The sequence below is a fragment of the Salvelinus fontinalis genome, chromosome 8 (assembly GCF_029448725.1).
Source record: "Salvelinus fontinalis isolate EN_2023a chromosome 8, ASM2944872v1, whole genome shotgun sequence".
NCBI lineage: Eukaryota > Metazoa > Chordata > Actinopteri > Salmoniformes > Salmonidae > Salvelinus > Salvelinus fontinalis.
Genome location: NC_074672.1, coordinates 14,642,311 through 14,664,428, shown reverse-complemented (window position 1 = coordinate 14,664,428; position 22,118 = coordinate 14,642,311). Strand labels below are relative to the sequence as shown.

At 41.2% G+C, this 22,118-nt stretch overlaps 1 protein-coding gene across 2 annotated transcripts in view; it reads left to right on the top strand.

Moving 5' to 3' along the window:
* Positions 1 to 21,557, top strand: part of LOC129860657 (adipolin-like) — a 28,150-nt gene extending 6,593 nt beyond the window's left edge. Inside the window, exons 2-8 of one of the 2 annotated variants that reach the window (XM_055931277.1) lie at positions 9,464 to 9,568; positions 9,963 to 10,074; positions 10,409 to 10,596; positions 11,624 to 11,732; positions 11,968 to 12,061; positions 18,392 to 18,470; positions 20,218 to 21,557. In XM_055931277.1, the coding sequence (XP_055787252.1) occupies positions 9,464 to 9,568; positions 9,963 to 10,074; positions 10,409 to 10,596; positions 11,624 to 11,732; positions 11,968 to 12,061; positions 18,392 to 18,470; positions 20,218 to 20,316 (786 nt within the window). In that variant the 3' untranslated portion in view covers positions 20,317 to 21,557. Of the gene's footprint in view, positions 1 to 9,463; positions 9,569 to 9,962; positions 10,075 to 10,405; positions 10,597 to 11,623; positions 11,733 to 11,967; positions 12,062 to 18,391; positions 18,471 to 20,217 lie in introns of both variants that reach the window. The other variant, XM_055931276.1, reaches the window with a different exon arrangement.
* The last annotated feature ends 561 nt before the right edge of the window (positions 21,558 to 22,118 follow it).

Genomic DNA, 22,118 nt, shown 5'->3' with positions numbered 1-22,118 from the left:
AGAACGGAGGACTCTGCACTTATGTGGTAGAGTGGAACCACAAATGGAGGCTATGGAGCACATAAGAGAAGAAAAGATCTCATGAGTGTCTACAGTATCTACCTGGTGCATTCCACAGTGAATAAAACCATGGAGCATAACTCAGACCTGGGATCAAATACTATTTGAACAATTTTAAAATACTTTGAGTGTTTGCTTTACCCTGTCTGGAGTGCCTGGTGGGCATGATTTGCATGCTTGGGACTTCTCTATTAGTTCCATTTGTAGGGGGTGCGTACTGGCGGCAGAGAAGTCAGGCGCAGAAGAGCAAAAACTGATTTACAACGGCGCAGTTTAATAAATAAAACCACTGTAAACAGAACAATAAATCAATGGGTAAACAAAACCCGTTACACACCAGCATAACGTGCACAAGCATTACAATAAACAATTCCCGGACAAGGACATGGGGGGAACAGAGGGTAAAATACACAACATGTAATGATGGAATTGAAACCAGGTGTGTGGGAAGACAAGACAAAAAAAATGGAAAATGAAAGTTGGATCGGCGATGGCTAGAAGACCGGTGACGTCGACCGCTGAACGCCACCCGAACAAGGAGAGGGACCGACTTCGGTGGAAGTCGTGACACCATTGCAAGTTCAATCAAGCACAAAAAGTTTTTCAGAACTTTGTGCTCTACAAATTAAGTATATCAAATAGTTTTTGAAACTAGGTTTGGAAAAACTGTCGAGTTTTCAGTTTGATATGGAAGTGGAGCCAGAGTCATTTTTAATGGATCCTCTTACCTACCACAGATACAGGGGGAAATAGGCCCCATTTGAGCAATTTGAAGACTATAATTTGAACACAAAGCAGGTGTGTCAGCAATCAGACTCTCTGCAGATTTTTTGACTAAAGCACAGTTATTATTCCCTAGGAGGTTTCATGAATACATTTGATTGCTTTAGTAGCTCTTACATGTCTTCACTGGAAAGGAATGCACATTCAATGTTTGCATAAATATCTACGGCATGTTGACACTGCAGCAGTTGTTTTGTGGAAAGAAAAGAAAGAAGATATGACGGCTACACCATAGGAATATGTGTACGTGCAGCATACCCACAAATAGTGTGACTTGAAACTGGCTTGATCCTTTACAGTCATATCAGTTGATAATTTGTTAGCACTCTAGAGATTAAAATGGTGTCTATGTTTCATGTGGTTAATATGCGAAGGCCTACACTTTTCTCATATCCTCAACAACTTTTATGTGACATCTCTACAAAGTTAAAGTGCAGCGTTGCGTGCAGGGTGCACCAGTTGCACAGGTTGCATGTCTCACCATATTTAGTGTTGTGGTGGTAAATCCTCTGTCTATGAGGTGCATCGGGGGAGAACTGCGGTGGATTGGACGCTCATTAGGGGGGAACGGGTGGATGCGTGACGGTGGGGAAGCATGTGGGTACCCCCTAGCCCAGCCCTACTGTAGCCTGGGGATCCCTGCCTCCCAGGATGCGATAGGCCCTCCCTTAGTTAGCCTCCTACACGCATGCATGGATGACTGCGAAAGGACTATAACGATATAAAAACAAGGGATTAGGGACGCCTCTACATCATCCTATCCCACGTCAAACTAAATATGTACCTGTTCACAAAACATACATTAGACATAATCTTACAAGCTTATTTTTTGGTGTGGCTGGTGCACCCTGCTCTCACGTTTACATGTGTTTTTATCCTACTGTTTTTACCAAACAAAAGTCCATTCCAAACATTTTATTTTAAGAGCTTTGTCACGGACCAGTCAGTTAACATTACAAGATATTGTTTGCACGGTGTAGGTATTTTTTCTGTACTAGTTGGTGCATTTTAAGCAGTAAATTATGGATACTTAGTAACAAGTTAATAAGGACATTTCAATTAAAACAAGCTAAGAGTTATGGGCTATACTGTTATGTCTACAGAGGAGGCGGCAATGCTTCTTATTCTTAATGATTCAGAAACTACCTGCTATGTAGAGTGCTGTTCTGGTTGAGTATCTATTGCAGCCAAATAGACAAGTTTTAACAGTTATGTCTGTGGTTGCATTCCAAATGACACCCTATTCCCTACATAGTGTACTACTTTTAATCAGGATCCATGGCCATATGGCACCCTATTCCCTACATAGTGTACTACTTTTGACCAACTCTGGTCATTTGGAACGCACATGTGTTTTTGATGGCATGCTGCCCCAGGGACATATTTCCCTCCCTTTATTGCTTCAAATATAATTCTACCTAATTTCCCCAAACATACAAATCAAATCAAATTGTATTTGTCACATACACGTGTTTAGCAGATGTTTTTGCGGGTGTAGCGAAATGCTTGTGTTTCTAGCTCCAACAGTGCAGTAATTTCTAACAATTCACAACAATACACACAATACACACAACCTACAAGTAAAATAAGGGAATTAAGGAATATATAAATATTAGGATGAACAATGTCGGAGTGGTATAGACTAAATACAGTAGAATAGAATACAGTATATACATGAGAGATGAGTAAAGCAAAAATATGTAAACATTATTAAAGTGACTAGTGTTCCATTATTAAAGTGGCCAGTGACTTCAAGTCTATGTATATAGGGCAGCATATACATAGACTTGAAATGACTGGCCACTTTAATAACGGAACACTAGTCACTTTAATAAAGAGATGCATGTAAAGGGATTATTCATCACGACTCTAGCAACTGTTTCCTGAATGATCATGGATATAATGAAGCAGTAATTAAATTGGTGAATCGCATACATTGTAGGTAGGCTATTACATATTTGCAACCTTACATGCAATGTTCAACAACATAGTGTTGCAAAAGTGTCATGATATTGTACATCATGCATACAAACTGGGATGTCCATCATATATAGTGGTCACATATTTGTAAGTAAAGTTCATTGCACTATAAGGATCGGGGCATGTAGCAATATACACCATCCCTTCAGTATGAATAAAGCCCCCACCGATGAGCCAAACAAACAGTGTTTGATGTTCTGAGGGATACCTTTTAGTTTGACACCTTAAGAATGTCTGACACATTTTCCAAATCACCACTGGAGTGGTGTGCTCTCACAGCTGTTGAAAGACACGGCCATTGGATGGCACTCATACAACAGCCGGGATCAAAGGGAATACAGATTGATACCTGTATCTATCCTCTGTTCACTTTGTTCATGTGCTGTACGCGCTGATATAAAGGTATGTGAGTGAGAACATTGTTTAATTTGCGCCACACTCAATAGGAACTGAATTAAACATACAGTAACTGACATTTTTTCTATTTCGTCATGCAATGGGATTTTAAGTTCTCTGTGTATGGACTCAGTCCTTCATCTGGGGAATATTGAAGATAGTTTCACTGAGGTGCATTGAATCATAATTTCTTGCCAGCTATGGGAAGCGCCACCATCTATCACTATTGGATGTCATGGTAGCAAAAATATTATGCTGAGTGATGTACAGCACGATCAATGAAAGTGAGTAATGTGTGTCCATACTAGAAAGATAAAAGACTTGAACAGATCTTAAAATCCTCATGACTTAATGTTTGATTGATGCACTCCTGACACCAAATAGCAATTCTCATGATATGTTGTGTTACACATGGTATAAAAGTGTCAAAAAGTGATTTGCCCCATTTTGCAGTTTGAATAACAGTTATAATTACCTTGGTTACAGGCCAACTTCCTAAAATATCGAAAATCCTTTAGGGCACAGTTTTACGCGTTTAATTACAAATGCGTGTGCTAACAATACAAGACGATAACAAGCAGAAAGAGAGGCCTCCTGTCCTAGCAGTGCTATTATTATGCAGGGAATAGCTATGGTAGCATATATAATTATAAGTTGCATGTGTGGGCTGACTTGAGGTGGTCTAAAAACATCTGACATACAGTATGATGATCTATGTATGACATCAATGTGAGAGGAGAGGTGCAGTTATTTTGAGACGTGCAGGATGAACCGTCAGGCGTCGCGTTAAGGTCCTTGTTTTGCCTTTCACCTGCTGTCAATGTTCAGTGTGCATCACTTCAATCAAACAGAGTTGTCAGAGAGGGTCCTCAGTGATTATTGTCGGTGTTTAAATCAAACGTGTGGTTTAGGAATAGAGTTGCAGGCAGCTCTTTCAGATTTTTTCGGCGTCTCAAGCGCAAATAATTTTTCCTAGGAGCTTTTAAGGTTGGTATGAAAGTGAGAGGTATAATTAGAGATAATTCCTATGCAGCATGAGCTGTAGAAAGAAAAAAAGGTTCAGTATAACCAATTAAATGGCCCGGGCAGTGTTGCAGTGTTATGGAAAAGATGTGGTGGATTATGCAGTAACAATATCTTAGGCTTGACAAAATCTGTCTGCCGTTTATCTGTCTCCAGGCTTCAAAAACACAACAAAAACCCACAGACGTCTAACATGCACAAGCCACTGTGTTACTTAACTTGTTTATTTTGTCTGCCGTCACAAGAAAAGAGAGAAGAGAGAAGACGGAGAGAAAAACAAACCCCAAATATAAAACCTTTTTTTATTCCAGTATATTGAAGACAAGACAAACAAGGGGTTACTTTGTTGCTTTTGAACAGAACAAGAGGCGATTCTCTCTTTCTGTCAAGAAAAGGAGGCATGTTAGTTATGCAGATAAGTGATCCGTGTCCTCCTGCCAAACCTAAATAAATAACATTTCAGACAGCTCACCTTCATGGCTCGTCTTAATCTCCTCTTTTATCTCCACCACAGTCACTTGATGTTTTGGGAGGAGGAAGAAGGCCTTTGCTTGGGGAGGATTCAAGGCATTTTGTGGTTATTGGAATTCATACAGCATCGCTTTTCACCCAAATGAAATAACGTCAGCCAGGGTGGGTTAGGGTTAGAATTATTTGGTGGCAGAGGCCTTTCATTTTGATAAATGAGATATGTGAGGGTGTTTTTCTTCAACAAAAGTATAACATCACCACACATCCAGAATCCTTGCATGTCAATCAAAGGTCTACAATCATCACCACTATCAAATCAAATCAAATGTTATTTGTCACATACACATGGTTAGCAGATGTTAATGCGAGTGTAGCGAAATGCTTGTGCTTCTAGTTCCGACAATGCAGTAATAACCAACAAGTAATCTAACCTAACAATTCCACAACTACTACTTTATACACACAAGTGTAAAGGGATAAAGAATATGTACATAAAGATATATGAATGAGTGATGGTACAGAACGGCATAGGCAAGATGCAGTAGATGGTATAGTGTACAGTCTATACATATGAGATGAGTAATGTAGGGTATGTAAACATAAAGTGGCATAGTTTAAAGTGGCTAGTGATACATGTATTACATAAAGATGGCAAGATGCAGTGGATGATATACAGTATATACATATACATATGAGATGAGTAATGTAGGGTATGTAAACATTATATTAAGTGGCATTGTTTAAAGTGGCTAGTGATACATTTTTACATAATTTCCATCAATTCCCATTATTAAAGTGGCTGGAGTTGAGTCAGTATGTTGGCAGCGGCCACTAAATGTTAGTGGTGGCTGTTTAACAGTCTGATGGCCTCGAGATAGAAGCTGTTTTTCAGTCTCTCGGTCCCTGCTTTGATGCACCTGTACTGACCTCGCCTTCTGGATGATAGCGGGGTGAACAGGCAGTGGCTCGGGTGGTTGTTGTCCTTGATGATCTTTATGGCCTTCCTGTGACATCGGGGGGTGTAGGTGTCCTGGAGGGCAGGTAGTTTGCCCCCGGTGATGTGTTGTGCAGACCTCACTACCCTCTGGAGAGCCTTATGGTTGTGGGCGGAGCAGTTGCCGTACCAGGCGGTGATACAGCCCGACAGGATGCTCTCGATTGTGCATCTGTAGAAGTTTGTGAGTGCTTTTGGTGACAAGACGAATTTCTTCAGCCTCCTGAGCCTCCACCTTCTCCACTACTGTCCCGTCGATGTGGATAGGGGGGTGCTCCTTCTGCTGTTTCCTGAAGTCCACAATCATCTCCTCTGTTTTGTTGACGTTGAGTGTGAGGTTATTTTCCTGACACCACACTCCGAGGGCCCTCCCCTCCTACCTGTAGGCCGTCTCGTCGTTGTTGGTAATCAAGCCTACCACTGTAGTGTCGTCTGCAAACTTGATGATTGAGTTGGAGGCGTGCATGGCCACGCAGTCGTGGGTGAACAGGGAGTACAGGAGAGGGCTCAGAACGCACCCTTGTGGGGCCCCAGTGTTGAGGATCAGCGGGGTGGAGATGTTGTTACCTACCCTCACCACCTGGGGGCGGCCCGTCAGGAAGTCCAGGACCCAGTTGCACAGGGCGGGGTCGAGACCCAGGGTCTCGAGCTTGATGACGAGTTTGGAGGGTACTATGGTGTTAAATGCTGAGCTGTAGTCGATGAACAGCATTCTCACATAGGTAATCCTCTTGTCCAGATGAGTTAGGGCAGTGTGCAGTGTGGTTACGATTGCGTCGTCTGTGGACCTATTGGGTCGGTAAGCAAATTGGAGTGGGTCTAGGGTGTCAGGTAGGGTGGAGGTGATATGGTCCTTGACTAGTCTCTCAAAGCACTTCATGATGACGGAAGTGAGTGCTACGGGGCGGTAGTCGTTTAGCTCAGTTAACTTAGCTTTCTTGGGAACAGGAACAATGGTGGCCCTCTTGAAGCATGTGGGAACAGCATACTGGGATAAGGATTGATTGAATATGTCCTTAAACACACCAGCCAGCTGGTCTGCGCATGCTCTGAGGACGCGGCTGGGAATGCCGTCTGGGCCTGCAGCCCTGCGAGGGTTAACACGTTCAAATGTTTTACTCACCTCGACTGCAGTGAAGGAGAGCCCGCAGGTTTTGGTAGCGGGCCGTGTCAGTGGCACTGTATTGTCCTCAAAGCGAGCAAAAAAGTTATTTAGTCTGTCTGGGAGCAAGACATCCTGGTCCGCGACGGGGCTGGTTTTCTTTTTGTAATCCGCGATTGACTGTAGACCCTGCCACATACCTCTTGTGTCTGAGCTGTTGAATTGCGACTCTATTTTGTCTCTATACTGGGACTTAGCTTGTTTGATTGCCTTGCGGAGGGAATAGCTACACTGTTTGTATTCGGTCATGTTTCCGGTCACCTTGCCCTGGTTAAAATCAGTGGTTCGCGCTTTCAGTTTCACGCGAATGTTGCCATCAATCCACGGTTTCTGGTTTGGTAATGTTTTAATCGTTGCTGTGGGTACGACATCGTCAATGCACTTTCTAATGAACTCGCTCACCGAATCAGCGTATTCGTCAATGTTGTTGTTGGACGCAATGCGGAACATATCCCAATCCACGTGATCGAAGCAGTCTTGAAGCGTGGAATCAGATTGGTCGGACCAGCGTTGAACAGACCTGAGCACGGGAGCTTGTTGTTTTAGTTTCTGTTTGTAGGCTGGAAGCAACAAAATGGAGTCGTGGTCAGCTTTTCCGAAAGGAGGGCGGGGGAGGGCCTTATATGCGTCGCGGAAGTTAGTATAACAATGATCCAAGGTTTTACCAGCCCTGGTAGCACAATCGATATGCTGATAGAATTTAGGGAGTTTTGTTTTCAGATTAGCCTTGTTAAAATCCCCAGCTACGATGAATGCAGCCTCAGGGTGTGTGGTTTCAAGTTTACAAAGAGTCAGATAAAGTTCGTTCAGGGCCATCGATGTGTCTGCTTGGGGGGGAATTTATACGGCTGTGATTATAATCGAAGAGAATTCCCTTGGTAGATAATGCGGTCGACATTTGATTGTGAGGAATTCTAAATCTGGTGAACAGAATGACTTGAGTTCCTGTATGTTGTTATGATCACACCACGTCTCGTTGATCATAAGGCATACACCCCCTCCCCTCTTCTTACCAGAAAGATGTTTGTTTCTGTCGGCGCGATGCGTGAAGAAACCAGCTGGCTGCACCGACTCCGTTAGCGTCTCTCAAGTGAGCCATGTTTCCGTGAAGCAAAGAACGTTACAATCCCTGATGTCTCTCTGGAATGTTACCCTTGCTCGGATTTCATCAACCTTATTGTCAAGAGACTGGACATTGGCGAGTAGTATGCTAGGGAGTGGAGCGCGATGTGTCTCCGAAGTCTGACCAGGAGACCGCTTCCTTTGCCCCTTTTACGGCGTCGTTGTTTAGGGTCACCGGCTGGGATCAGATCCATTGTATTGGGTGGAAGGCAAAACACAAGATCCGCTTCGGGAGAGTCATATTCCTGGTTGTAACGATGGTGAGTTGATGTTGCTCTTATATTCAGTAGTTCCTCCCGACTGTATGTAATGAAACCTAAGATTACCTGGGGTACCAATGTAAGGAATAACACATAAAAAATAAAATACTGCATAGTTTGCTAAGAACGCGAAGCGAGGCGGCCATCTCGGTCGGCGCCGGAAGTAGTATCATGAGTATCATGAGGGAGTTTCCGCTTAGAAATCATGTACGTCCATGCACTTCTTCAACAGCCTCTGTTGACTTTTATGGTATGCCACCATATCTATTATTATGTTCATCAAGTTCGTTTCGGTCATTTTCTTCCTGTTATAGCTTACATTTTCAATTGTGGGCCAAAAAAACATTTCATTGCTGGTATGTTTGTAGCTAGGTATAGGTGAAAGTGTTGTTGGATGTTTAGAAATCTTGTCGTAGTCTAATTGGTCACTAAAATATCCTATGGATAGAGTAATTTTTCAGGGAGTCCTGAATGCACAGTATGCTCATGGAAATGTTTGTGTTGAAAAAAATCACTTCAGAAGTCTTGTTTACTTTCCTTTGACCCTATTAGGCAAATAAGAATTGACGTGGCACCTGAGTGAGTTATCTGGAGAGAAAAAACAAGCAAACAGGGAGAGTCTTGGAAAGAAAAAGTGACTGAACATAATTGGCAAAGTGAAAGATACGACACAAAAAGCCTTCTTCCCTCTCTCTGGAATGGCAGTAGATCGGCAAGGAGACACGGAGAGAGAGAGAAAGAATGAAAGAGAGTTCGCTTAACAGTGTGACCTGCCTTGATGTCTGGCACCATTTAATAGTATCTTAAAGCAAGATTTTCCAATGGAGGGTAAGCAGAAATTATGACTCATTGGATTCAGTTACATAGTTACAATACTTTGCATTGTGTGCCAGTGGGCGAAATGATTCCAGACTGAAATATCTGATGAATCTTGCAATTAGCACTGTTCTCCTTAAAGAGCCATTTTGATTGAGGAATAAGAACAAAATGCAACAGTTTGGGACTAGCTTGATTGTAAGTACATTCTGGCAAAACCCTTAATCATACTTTATTTCACTGGGCACTTGTTTAATGCTCACCATCAATCAGCCAGGTTTATGTAGGTACACATAAATGTGTGTACCTACATAAATGTATGTGTACCTACCTACTTACCTATTGATGTTGAATGAAAAATGTCTCATGGGTTTCTCTGTCTCATGTATCCTATAGAATCCTGACAACCAGAGAGTGGATCCCCTGGGATCATGGATGGACTTTGTGAAACGACCTGTAGGCAACTTCCCTGGGAAGTGCCGCAAACGCAAAAGGCCACTGGTAAATATAACAATGGCTTCAGTGGTGGTTCAAAGAAGCTAGCTGATCAAGCACTGGTTTGTTCATTACATTGGTCACGAAGCATCTAGTACGATACATAAGTAGAATATTGGTTGTTTGAATATTGAAACAAGTTTCTGTTTCAAATCGTGTTCACAGCAGTGGAGGCTGCTGAGTGGAGGACGGCTCATAATAATGGCTGGAATGGAGTCAATGGAATGTTATCAACCACATGGAAACCACATGTTTGATACCGTTCCATTGACTCCATTCCAGCCATTATTATGAGCCTTCCTCCCCTCAGCAGCCTCCACTGCTGTACAGTAGATTATCTTCTTATTCATATGATCCTATATTATTATGTAATGTGTTATTATTTCCTGGTCTCTGTCAGCCCGGGCCACCAGGTCCTCCTGGCCCCCCAGGCCCCCAGGGACCACCTGGATCTCCCGGGGCAGAGGTCACCCAGGAAGTCCTCCTCCAGGAGTTCAAAAAGATGATAAAAGGTGACATCATATAAAGTCTTAAAATGTCATATAAAGACACAACATGTGATAAAGTCGCATCTGGTCCTTCGCTGTGTATAGGAGGACTTGATTTCAAGACATTGGTGATTGATTGTTACTACTGATGGATCATTGTCTCAGTGAAGGCGGAAGTATTTCATAAGTACCTGACCATCCACGGTAGATATTGGGTCAGCAAGCTCACTACTCTATTGGTGTACTGTAGTGCCAGAGAAAGTTTTTTTTATAGTTTAAAGTTAAGTCCATATTCGTGTCATCTTTCTTTATTATTTCTTTAGATTATCTCATATTCCTTCTGTGTTTTAATCAGAAGCTACAGAGAGGAGAACTGCTGCAGTGGATAGGCAGACCAGTACCAGTCCTAGTCAGATACCCACGGCCCACATCACCCTGGAAGGAATGACCTCTTACAGGAGGATAGAGGAAGCCTTCCACTGTAAACTCAAAGGACCTGTGGTTATCGACAAGAAGACACTGATGGAGTTACAGAACTTTCAGACGGTACGTTTTGGAGGAACAATCGAGAAGTTTGTAAAGGATGTAGACGCTTGTGAAGTATTTGGTCACCCCCTTGAACATCTTTTGTATCCTCTTGTCTTACTCTAAACCATTCAGTACACAATATCAAGTCCATGTTAATATTCACAATCAGGTTTCTATCTTTCAATTTTCTTTCTTTTAGCCATGTTTGAATATTGGATTTGAACTAGCAATGATTCTGGTTATAACCACTTGATGTATAAGAATCACTCCTTCCCTAGAGTCTGACAAAGCAGTACCAGGCTGGAGCTCAGACTGGCTCCTTAGTCAAAAATGCAATGCTCCACATCACTTTCTGGGTCGGCACACAAAAGGCACTCTGTCTGTGACTTGGAATATGGTGTGGAGAGGACAAATTTATACTCTGTTTAAATTAGCATGCTGTAGTGGAAGAACTATGCCCAGGGACATTCTGAGGCGGGAGGTTAAAGGGGCAATCAGCAGTTGCTACATCCATTTTTGGATTTATAAATGAATGATATGTACCCATTGATTCTTGAAGAATATATCTTATACAGTTCTCATGAGCTTAGTTTAACTGTCGTACCCCATCAGAACCCAAAGTATAAGCTTGTTTTACTCCAATGTTTGTTAACAAAGTAAATGTAAACAAACACTGTATAGCCTCAAAACATGGTTAAAACTATAACTTTGATACCATGGATGGTCAGTCCTTGAATCCATAGCTCTATCTATGAATTTGAGAGTGATTACATTTCTCCAGCCCCATCCCTCAGCATTTTACCAAAACAGGGGCAGGGATACGCTTTGTTATTGTTTCAACTGCTGATTGGTCCTTTAAGAGTAGACATATACCAAGTTAAAGAAATGTCAGTTGGAAAAGTTTGGATTGATTGCTCGGGTGTTCACTTTGGCAGACGTACAGATATCAATTGAGCCCAAAATTGAGATGTAAAATTTGGTATTTTTTATCTGTCAGTCATTGTATAACTCCATTCCACATGTCACATTGTATTTCTCCTTCCAGCCTCTTGCTAAAGGTGCCTTCCTCAGAGGGACAGGAATGGACCAATCCACAGGACGATTCACGGCTCCCGTCACAGGGATCTACCAGTTCTCTGCTAATGTTCATATCGGTAGGGAATGCTTCTCTACAATAAGGAAATCTAATTAACAGGGAATCATCTTGGGAAATATATTGATTTGGAAGTTGGAATTCAATATCAAGACAATGAATGAGGCCCCATTTATACAGATATTTTGCTAAAATATGCTATATTTTCAGAGGACTCTGTGACCTTTTATTCAGAGGTGTTTCTAAGCAGGATAATGTCTGACCTCAGATGTTTTCTCCCTGTTTTCTCCCTGAAGACCACAATGAGGTGAAGAGGAGTAAGAGTCAGCTGAGAGCCAGGGACAATGTGCGAGTGCTGATCTGCATCGAATCCCTGTGTCATCGATATACGTGAGTACCATCAGTCTCAGTCAGTAACACTTTACTGTAAGTGTCCTTTGGAATGTATTCATAAAGCATTTATTACAGCTATATAGCACAATCTACCATTTGTCATAAGCTGTCGTAAGTAGTTTTAAATAGTTGTAACGGCATAATATGTAATTAAACTTGTTTTGATGAGTGTTACAGATAACTGTTCATCCTGTTGTCATATGCTCTAATGTCAACTGTTAATAACAACTGCTATTAAACAGTCTACATGACAACTTATGCCATATGTTATTGCATGCTACATAAGAGTCTACATACCATGTGTTAGAGCAGGGTGTTATGTCATTTACCAACCTCTGTGTCACATTATTACATTTCATGGAATGACTGATGTCATAACCATGTCATATGCACTTAATAAAGTGACATTAATTTGAAATGTTATAAAACAGTTATGAGTGTGCTTATACCACAAGATGAGTTGAAACTATCATAAAACTTTACAATTCAAAGGATCTCCAACAAACATGGGCAAATGGGAGCACATATGTACTTAGGATTTTCTTTCTTTTGACAAAGAGACAATAAACAGCTCTGAGTTGAACAAATTAGACCACGTCCTGGTATGAAAAGGACACATTATAATGCCATCAACTTGCAAAAAAATACACAAACACTTTTAAACGAAATGGAATCAAATAGAATTTTTACAACAAAATCAAGGTTGCTGGGGCACAGCAGGATTCAGTAAATAATCTGAGTAATAACGACCCAGTTATGTTGAGTTAAAGAAGATTTGTTAAGATGAAAAGGTAATTGTGCAAGTAAAATAGGATGTAAATGTGTAACGTGACAAAGAGTATGTTTTTTTTATTCCACCTGTAGCTAGTGAAGTTAGCTAGCTAGTGCTAGCAGATAGCTAACGTTAGCTAGATAGCTAAAGCCGTCCGTCAGCTTCGAACCGTGGCTATTGAACCTTGCCTTTCAGTGGGGGAAATTTCTTTGTACCAAATTAAATAATCAAGAAAATCACAGAGACAGAACCCGCACTAACATTACCAGTAACAACAACCACATTGCTTACATTAACTTATGGTAACCCACCTAACGCCATCAATATAACACTATTACCAAAAGTGACAACAGTTCAGAACATAAAGTAACCAGTGATCTAAAGTTTAAATGAAACAACGTTTCACACACATAATGCATTATTTTCAGAGATAGCTAACAACAGCAAGTGAGCTGCAATAAAAAAACTGTTCCCACCCATTACAAGTCAAAATGTGATTGGTTGATTCCACTGTCACTATAAAATTCTGCTCAGTTGAATGGCAGATGTCTTCTATCAAGCTTCTGAGGGCTTAGCGCCTGGTGAGCTATCTAGCTAGATTTATCTCAACAGAAACCACCAAAGAAAAATCCTGATTAGATATTTTTTCTCCTCAGTTTTAACCCTTTCCAACACAAACGGAAGAGATTAAATCAGAATGTAATTGTAAAGAAGAATATAATCAGAATACCATTGAAATATTATTCAAAAGATCAAATTTAAATTAAAACGACATTTATATTTAAAAAATACAACAATTATTTTATAATTGGGCCTTCTCTGAACGTATAGATTGCCTTGACGGTTCCCCACTGCCATCCGTGGGTCGTAAAAGTAACGCAATTGCAACGTCAACTACTTATTACTTAGTTACTTTAACTAACAAGCCATTTTTTCATAATATACAGTGCCTTCAGAAAGTATTCATACCCCTTGACTTTGGCAGGACGTCCAACCGGCCTCACAACCGCAAACCACATGTATGGCGTTGTGTGGGTGAGCGGTTTGCTGATGTCAACCTTGTAAACAGAGTGCCCCATGGTGGCGGTGGGGTTATGGTATTGGCAGGCATAAGCTACGGACAACGAACACAATTGCATTTTATTGATGGCAATTTTAATGCACAGAGATACTGTGATGAGATCCTGAGGTGCATTGTCGTGCCATTCATCCGCCGCCATCATTATCATGTTTCAGCATGATAATGCACAGCCCCATGTCACAAGGATCTGTACACAATTCCTGGAAGCTGAAAATGTCCCAGTTCTTCCATGACCTGCATACTCACCAGACGTATCACCCATTGAGCATGTTTGGGATGCTCTGGATTGACGTATACGACAGCGTGTTCCAGTTCTCGCCAATATCCAGCAACTTCGCACAGCCATTGAAGAGGAGTGAGAAAACGTTCAAAAGGCCACAATCTACAGCCTGATCAACTCTATGTGAAGGAGATGTGTCGCGCTGCATGAGGTAAATGGTGGTCACACCAGACACTGACTGGTTTTCTGATCCACGCCTCTATCTTTTTTTCTAATATACCTGTGACCAACAGATGCATATCTGCATTCCCAGTCATGTGGAATCCATAGATTAGGGCCTAACACATTTATTTAAATTGACCGATTTCCTTATTTGAACTGAAACTAAGTAAAATCTTTGAAATTGTTGCATGTTACATTTTATATTTTTTATACCAGGACGTGGTCCATTTTGTACAGCTCAGACCAGTTTATTGTCTCATTGTCAAACACTTCAAATTAATGTCACTTTACTTATGGTTTCTTTGCACATTGTATTAAGGGCAGATCACATGGTTATGACATCGATCATTCCATGAAATGTAATAATGGTACACAGAGGTTGGTAAATTACATAACACCCTGTTATAACACATGGTATGTAGACTCTTATGTAGCATGCAATAACATATGACATAAGTTGTCATGCAGATGGTGTAAAAGCAATTGTTATTAACAGTTGACAGAGTATATGACAACAGGATGAACAGTCATCTCTAACACCCATTAAAAATAGTTTAATTACAGCTTATGCCGTTACTCATAACTATTTAGAACTACTTATGGAAGCTTATGGACAAATGGTATGTGCTATATAGCTGTTGTAAAGGCTTTATGAATGCATTCATAAGGACACCTACAGTGAATTGTTACCGTCTCAGTCTGTTGATCATCTATCAACAAATCAGTATGATAAAGTTTATTTTATTTTATTTATTTCACCTTTATTTAACCAGGTAAGCTAGTTGAGAACAAGTTCTCATTTACAACTGCGACCTGGCCAAGATAAAGCAAAGCAGAGCGACACAAACAATGACACAGAGTTGCACATGGAATAAACAAGCATACAGTCAATAACACAATAGAAAAAAAGTCTACATACAGTGTGTGCAAATGGCGTGAGGAGGTAGGCAATAAATAGGCCATAGTAGCGAAGTAATTACAATTTAGCAGATTAACACTGGAGTGATAAATGAGCAGATGATGATGTGCAAGTAGAGATACTGGTGTGAAAAAGAGCAGAAAAGTTAATAAAAACAATATGGGGATGAGGTAGGTAGATTGGGTGGGTTATATACAGATGGACTACGTACAGCTGCAGCGATCGGTTAGCTGCTCAGATAGCTGATGTTTAAAGTTAGAGAGGGAAATATAAGTCTCCAGCTTCAGCGATTTTTGCAATTCGTTCCAGTCACTGGCAGCAGAGAACTGGAAGGAAAGGCGACCAAAGGAGGTGTTGGCTTTGGGGATGACCAGTGAGATATACCTGCTGGAGCGCGTGCTACGTGTGGGTGTTGTTATCGTGACCAATGAGCTGAGATAAGGCGAAGCTTTACCTAGCATAGACTTATAGATGACCTGGAGCCAGTGGGTCTGGCGATAAATATGTAGTGAGGGCCAGCCGACTAGAGCATACAGGTCGCAGTGGTGGGAGGTATAAGCGGCTTTGGTGACAAAACGGATGGCACTGTGATAGACTGCATCCAGTTTGCTGAGTAGAGTACAGTGATCCCTCGCCACTTCGCGGTTCACTTATCGCGGATTCGCTATTTCGCGGATTTTCATAATGCATTTTTTTTTTTTTTTTGGTGCATTGTGCTCTGCATTCTGATTCGCTAAAAACTCACTCCCGCTTCTTGTATCAAAACATGCTACGAATTGTGCTATCATTTTGTCGTCTCGTGCAGTTATGTGTACGTACATAAAACAGCTTGGCAAATTTACATTAAATTGGCCAAATTATCTTGTAATTTCGAACATCTCCTTAACCCATAATGTCGACGAAACGCTCTGAAGAGCAGTGAAACGGCCTACACGTGAGTCACTGTATTTGTATACATGTAATAGTTGCTAATTGTAAAAAAAAAAAAGTTTTCTATTTCGCGGATTTCACTTATCGCGGGTCATTTTCGGAACGTAACCCCCGCGATAAACGAGGGATTACTGTATTGGAAGCTATTTTGTAGATGACATCGCCGAAGTCGAGGATTGATAGGATAGTCAGTTTTACTAGGGTAAGTTTGGCTGCGTGAGTGAAGGAGACTTTGTTGCAAAATAGAAAGCTGATTCTAGATTTGATTTTGTATTGGAGATGTTTAATATGAGTCTGGAAGGAGAGTTTACAGTCTAGCCAGACACCTAGGTATTTGTAAATATCCACATATTCTAGGTCAGAACCTTCCAGGGTAGTGATGCTAGTCGGGTGGGCGGGTGCGGGCAGCGAACGGTTGAAAAGCATGCATTTGGTTTTACTAGCATTTAAGAGCAGTTGGAGGCCACGGAAGGAGTGTTGTAGGGCATTGAAGCTTGTTGGGCCAGATGTATACAGAATGGCGTCGTCTGCGTAGAGGTGGATCAGGGAATCACCCGCAGCAAGAGCAACATCATTGATATATACAGAGAAAAGAGTTGGCCCGAGAATTGAACCCTGCGGTACCCCCATAGAGACTGCCCGAGGTCCGGACAACAGGCCCTCCGATTTGACACACTGAACTCTGTCTGCGAAGTAGTTGGTGAACCAATATCCTTCCAGGATCCCCGGTCCAGGTCGATTAGAAAGGCCTGCTCGCAGAAGTGTTTTAGGGAGCGTTTGACAGTGATGAGGGGTGGTCGTTTGACCGTGGACCCATAGCGGATATAGGCAATGAGGCAGTGATCGCTGAAATCCTGATTGAAAATGCCTTCAATATCTAGTCATCCCACTCCAAACCCTTTCAACATATGACCATATGGTTCTGATTTGTTCTGGCTTTTGCAACATACTTGGAGTGTAGTAAAAACAAAACAACATCAAAACTATTTTTGCTTCACCCCCAAAAGAGTTAGCTAATCCATTCTATTGTCTGCCAGGGCAGCCTTTCTTGTTGTGTTCATGAGGCTCTATATTGACAGCAGTCATTGAATCCATGCGTGATAATCAGAGTTTAATGCCAGTTTTATGAGCTGTTAAACACGTTGTGTGGAGCAAGTTAGGCATTTCCTGTGTAAAAGTGAAGAACGTCTTTATATGAAATGTCCTCTCACTTCTTCCCTTGGTCCCTTTCGCCTCCAAAATCGTTCTAGACTCACCTTTGACACCTGAGAAACCCTGCTGCTGCTACCAACACCACAGGCCAGGGTCGTTTATCATCATAGCAAAACATTTTGCAATGAAGAAAAGGAAAATGTCATATTGGAAAGGTTCAGGTAGTCCCTCCCTGTTTCAGTCCTATTTTTTTTTTAATTAGTTGCCTATTGAATATGACCCTGAATAGAGAAATGCCCTTTTTGGGAAGTGTGAAGGATGAATTTTACACACTCATTTGTAAATACCAGAATATTACACACCCATTTTCGGTGATATGAGTACTGTTGTTCACATACTTTGGCCTTTTTTGTTTATATAAAGTAAGCAAAATCTGAAATGTTGAAACAAACGGTACCCAAGATTTCCTCCATATATACAGGCCAACAACCTTGCTTCACAACCTGGTATTATGAAAGAAATGTATAAATAATATTGTTATCCGAAAAAGTGGGCTCATTTCTTTTGCCTTTCCACCCCTATGCCTCCAGCCTGTCTCGCTCTCCCACACATGAAAATGCAGAGAATGTGAAATGAGGCTCATTGCGATGGCAGTTAAAGTGAAGACAAACATGATTGATTCACCATAAAAATGTTGCGTTTTCCACTAAACAGGAGCCAGTGGTCTCAGCAAGCGTTGTACGACTAGACTCCACGCCTGCTATATTACATATTACTCTCTGCACTGCAGACTTCATTAAAGACTCACTGTAATGATTATGATGATTCAAGACTCAAAATGAAGCAATGGCATGTTAATTTAATGTGTACAAAAACACATTTTGCGTGAAGTATCATGCAATTAGATGATTTAGTTTCAGAACATGTTAGGTGTGCATAGATTAAGTGAAGTTATTTAGAACAAATATAAAGTTCAGGAAAAAAGATGATGATTAATTGTCAATCATTTTTTGTTTTCTTTGTCATTGCAGGTCATTAGAGATGATTGTTGGATTGGAAAGTAACAGCAAGATCTTCACAGTGAATGTGCAAGGGTTACTAGAGCTACAGGTAGGCTCATATTTATCAAACCACGCTCACCATTTAGATTCTCCAGTAGGGTTGAGCTGAATAAAACGCCTTTAAGAAGGGTTGAGAAGTATAATTACTATTGTACAGTCATGGCCAAAAGTTTTGAGAATGACACAAATATTAATTTCCGCAAAGTTGATTGCTTCAGTGTCTTTAGATATTTTTGTCAAATGTTACTATGGAATACTGAAGTATATTTACAAGCATTTCATAAGTGTCAAAAGCTTTTATTGACAATTCCATGAAGTTGATGCAAGAGTCAATATTTGCAGTGTTGACCCTAATTTTTCAAGACCTCTGCAATCCGGACAGGCATGCTGTCAATTAACTTCTGGGCCACATTCTGACTGATGGCAGCCCATTCTTGCATGATCAATGCTTGGAGTTTATCAGAATTTGTGGGGTTTTGTTTGTCCACCCGCCTCTTGAGGATTGACCACAAGTTTTCAATGGGATTAAGGTCTGGGGAGTTTCCAGGCCATGGATCCAAAATATCGATGTTTTGTTCCCGAGCCACTTAGATATCACTTTTGCCTTATGGCAAGGTGCTCCATCATGCTTGAAAAGGCATTGTTCGTCACCAAACTGTTCCTGGATGGTTGGGAGAAGTTGCTATCGGAGGATGTGTTGGTACCATTCTTTATTCGTGTCTGTGTTCTTAGGCAAAATTGTGAGTGAGCCCACTCCCTTGGCTGAGAAGCAACCCCACACATGAATGGTCTCAGGATGCTTTACTGTTGGCATGACACAGGACTGATGGTAGCGCTCACCTTGTCTTCTTCGGACAAGCTTTTTTCTGGATGCCCCAAACAATCGGAAAGGGGATTCATCAGAGAAAATGACTTTACCTTAGTCCTCAGCAGTCCAATCCCTGTACCTTTTGCAGAATATCAGTCTGCCCCTGATGTTTTTCCTGGAGAGAAGTGGCTTCTTTGCTGCCCTTCTTGACACCAGGCCATCCTCCAAATGTCTTCGCCTCACTGTGCGTGCAGATGCACTCACACCTGCCTGCTGGCATTCCTGAGCAAGCTCTGTACTGGTGGTGCCCCGATCCCGCAGCTGAATCAACTTTAGGAGATGGTCCTGGCGCTTGCTGGACTTTCTTGGGCACCCTGAAGCCTTCTTCAAAACCATTGAACCGCTCTCCTTGAAGTTCTTGATGATCCGATAAATGGTTGATTTAGGTGCACTCTTACTGGCAGCAATATCCTTGCCTGTGAAGCCCTTTTTGTGCAAAGCAATGATGACGGCGGCACGTGTTTCCTTGCAGGTAACCATGGTTGACAGAGGAAGAACAATGATTCTAAGCACCACTCTCCTTTTGAAGCTTCCAGTCTGTTATTTGAACTCAATCAGCATGACAGAGTGATCTCCAGCCTTGTCCTAGTCAACACACACCTGTGTTAACGAGAGAATCACTGACATGATGTCAGCTGGTCCTTTTGTGGCAGGGCTGAAATGCAGTGGAAATGTTTTTTGGGGATTCAGTTCCTTTGCATGGCAAAGAGGGACTTTGCAATTAATTGCAATTCATCTAATCACTCTTCATAACATTCTGGAGTATATGCAAATTGCCATCATACAAATTAAGGCAGCAGACAGAAAATGTATAGTTGTGTCATTCTCAAAACTTTTGGCCACGACTGTATAATGAGTTGTATTATCACTATAACAAAACAAATAGTAATCATATTATTGTATTTAAAATGTTATTGTATCTCCTCAGGTTGGACAGTACACCTCAATATTTGTGGACAATGGAGCTGGGGCATCCATCATAATACAGAATGGCTCTGACTTCATGGGCATGTTGCTGGGTGTATAGCCTTACGTCCTGGCCTTGGAGCTGGGGGTATACCTTACCTCTTCCCATTGGACACCAGGGCCCTGGCCACGCAAGGCATCTGTATCTAATTGGACTACTAACAGATGCTTCTGGCCTATCACCATCCATGGAGGAGAAAGGACCGTTTTGAAAGCTTTAGGACTTTGTCTCTCCACAGACACCATGAAAGCAAGCACTCCCATGGGCCAAGAAAGACATTAAGTACATTCCAACAGACAAATCCTAATAGACAAGACTTCAAATCACTCAATGAAATGTTTTTATTTGAAAGGTTTTTATGTCAATCTATTCATTTGTATGGCAGTAAGTAAGTACAGTACATAGACCTGTGAGTGTGTATATACACTGGATGTTGCAAAGATGCTCAGATGCATTGTACGAGATGCATGAGAGCAACATTAGTTCCGGTTTTGGGGTTTTCGTCACTGGTTATTTGGACTTATCACGATTGGGCGAAGGCGGTGCTTAAACTGTTTCGCCTCGAGTGCTTCGTGCGTGTGCCCACATGGATCAGAAAGGGGGGGAGGGTTGGCTGAGGGTTTCCTTTTGTGAGGGTGGAGACTTCATTTTTGCTGTAACTCTCAATTTCTAACACGTATGAACACAAAAGTTAATCACGCAGCTGACCAAATTTACACAACATTTTACTTGGGTTAACAGAGAATAGTTTCTGTCTGGAACTATTTTGTGGGATTCAAATCCAAACTAACCTATTTGGTTAGAGGGTTTAAATGAAATGCGAGTGTGTTGGCCATTCTGTTTTATACCGATGTATTTAATATACAGTGTTTCCAAGTTACGCTTATGCCAAATTATATAACTGCCACGGTCAAGCAGAAAAGATGTTAAATATTGTTTTATAAAATGCCAGTTGTTTCAGCAAAAGAGACTGATCATGTTATCTATTCAATTAGAAAATACTCACATATAGATTTGTGTTGTGTATCTATACGTTTTTTTCGTCATATAGCTGATTAAGTTTTCTGTAAATTATTATAATATTTAATTAATACACATTGTTAAGAATTGAATTTGGACGTACATGGAGTTTATGTTCAAATGTAACCACAAATGGATATTCATATTTTTTCTCACCCTTATATAAAGTTTCAAGACTAGCACAGATTGGAGTACCATTATGTTTTATACTGATTTGCTTTTTAATAACTAATACAGTATGATAGATTGTAATGAGATCAAAATTAAACTATGGTCAAATATTATGTTATTTCTGTCTTTACTAAATACATATTAGTGCTGAAAAAAGCTTAACATTTACACTGAGTGTAAAGATCTTCCAGATATTGAGTTGCATCCTGTTTTGCCCTCAGAACCGCCTCAATTCGCCAGGGGGATGGACTCTACAATGTGTCTAAAGCGTTCCACAGGGATGGGGGGCCCATGTTGACTCCAATGCTCTCCACAGTTGTGTCAAGTTGGCTGGATATCCTTTGGGTGGTGGACCATTCTTGATACACACAGGAAACTGTTGAGAGGGAAAAACCCAGCAGTGTTACAGTTCTTAACAAACTCAAACCAGTTCGCCTGGCACCTACTACCATACCCTGTTCAAAGGCACTTAAATATTTTGTCTTGCCCATTCACCCTCTGCCCATTCACATTCCATGTCTCAATTGTCTCAAGGCTTCAAAATCTTTCTTTAACCTGTCTCCTCCCCTTCATCTACACTGATTGAAGTGAATTTAACAAGTGACATCAATAAAGGATCATAGGTTTCACCTGGATTCACATTGTCAGTCTATGTCATGGAAAGAGCAGGT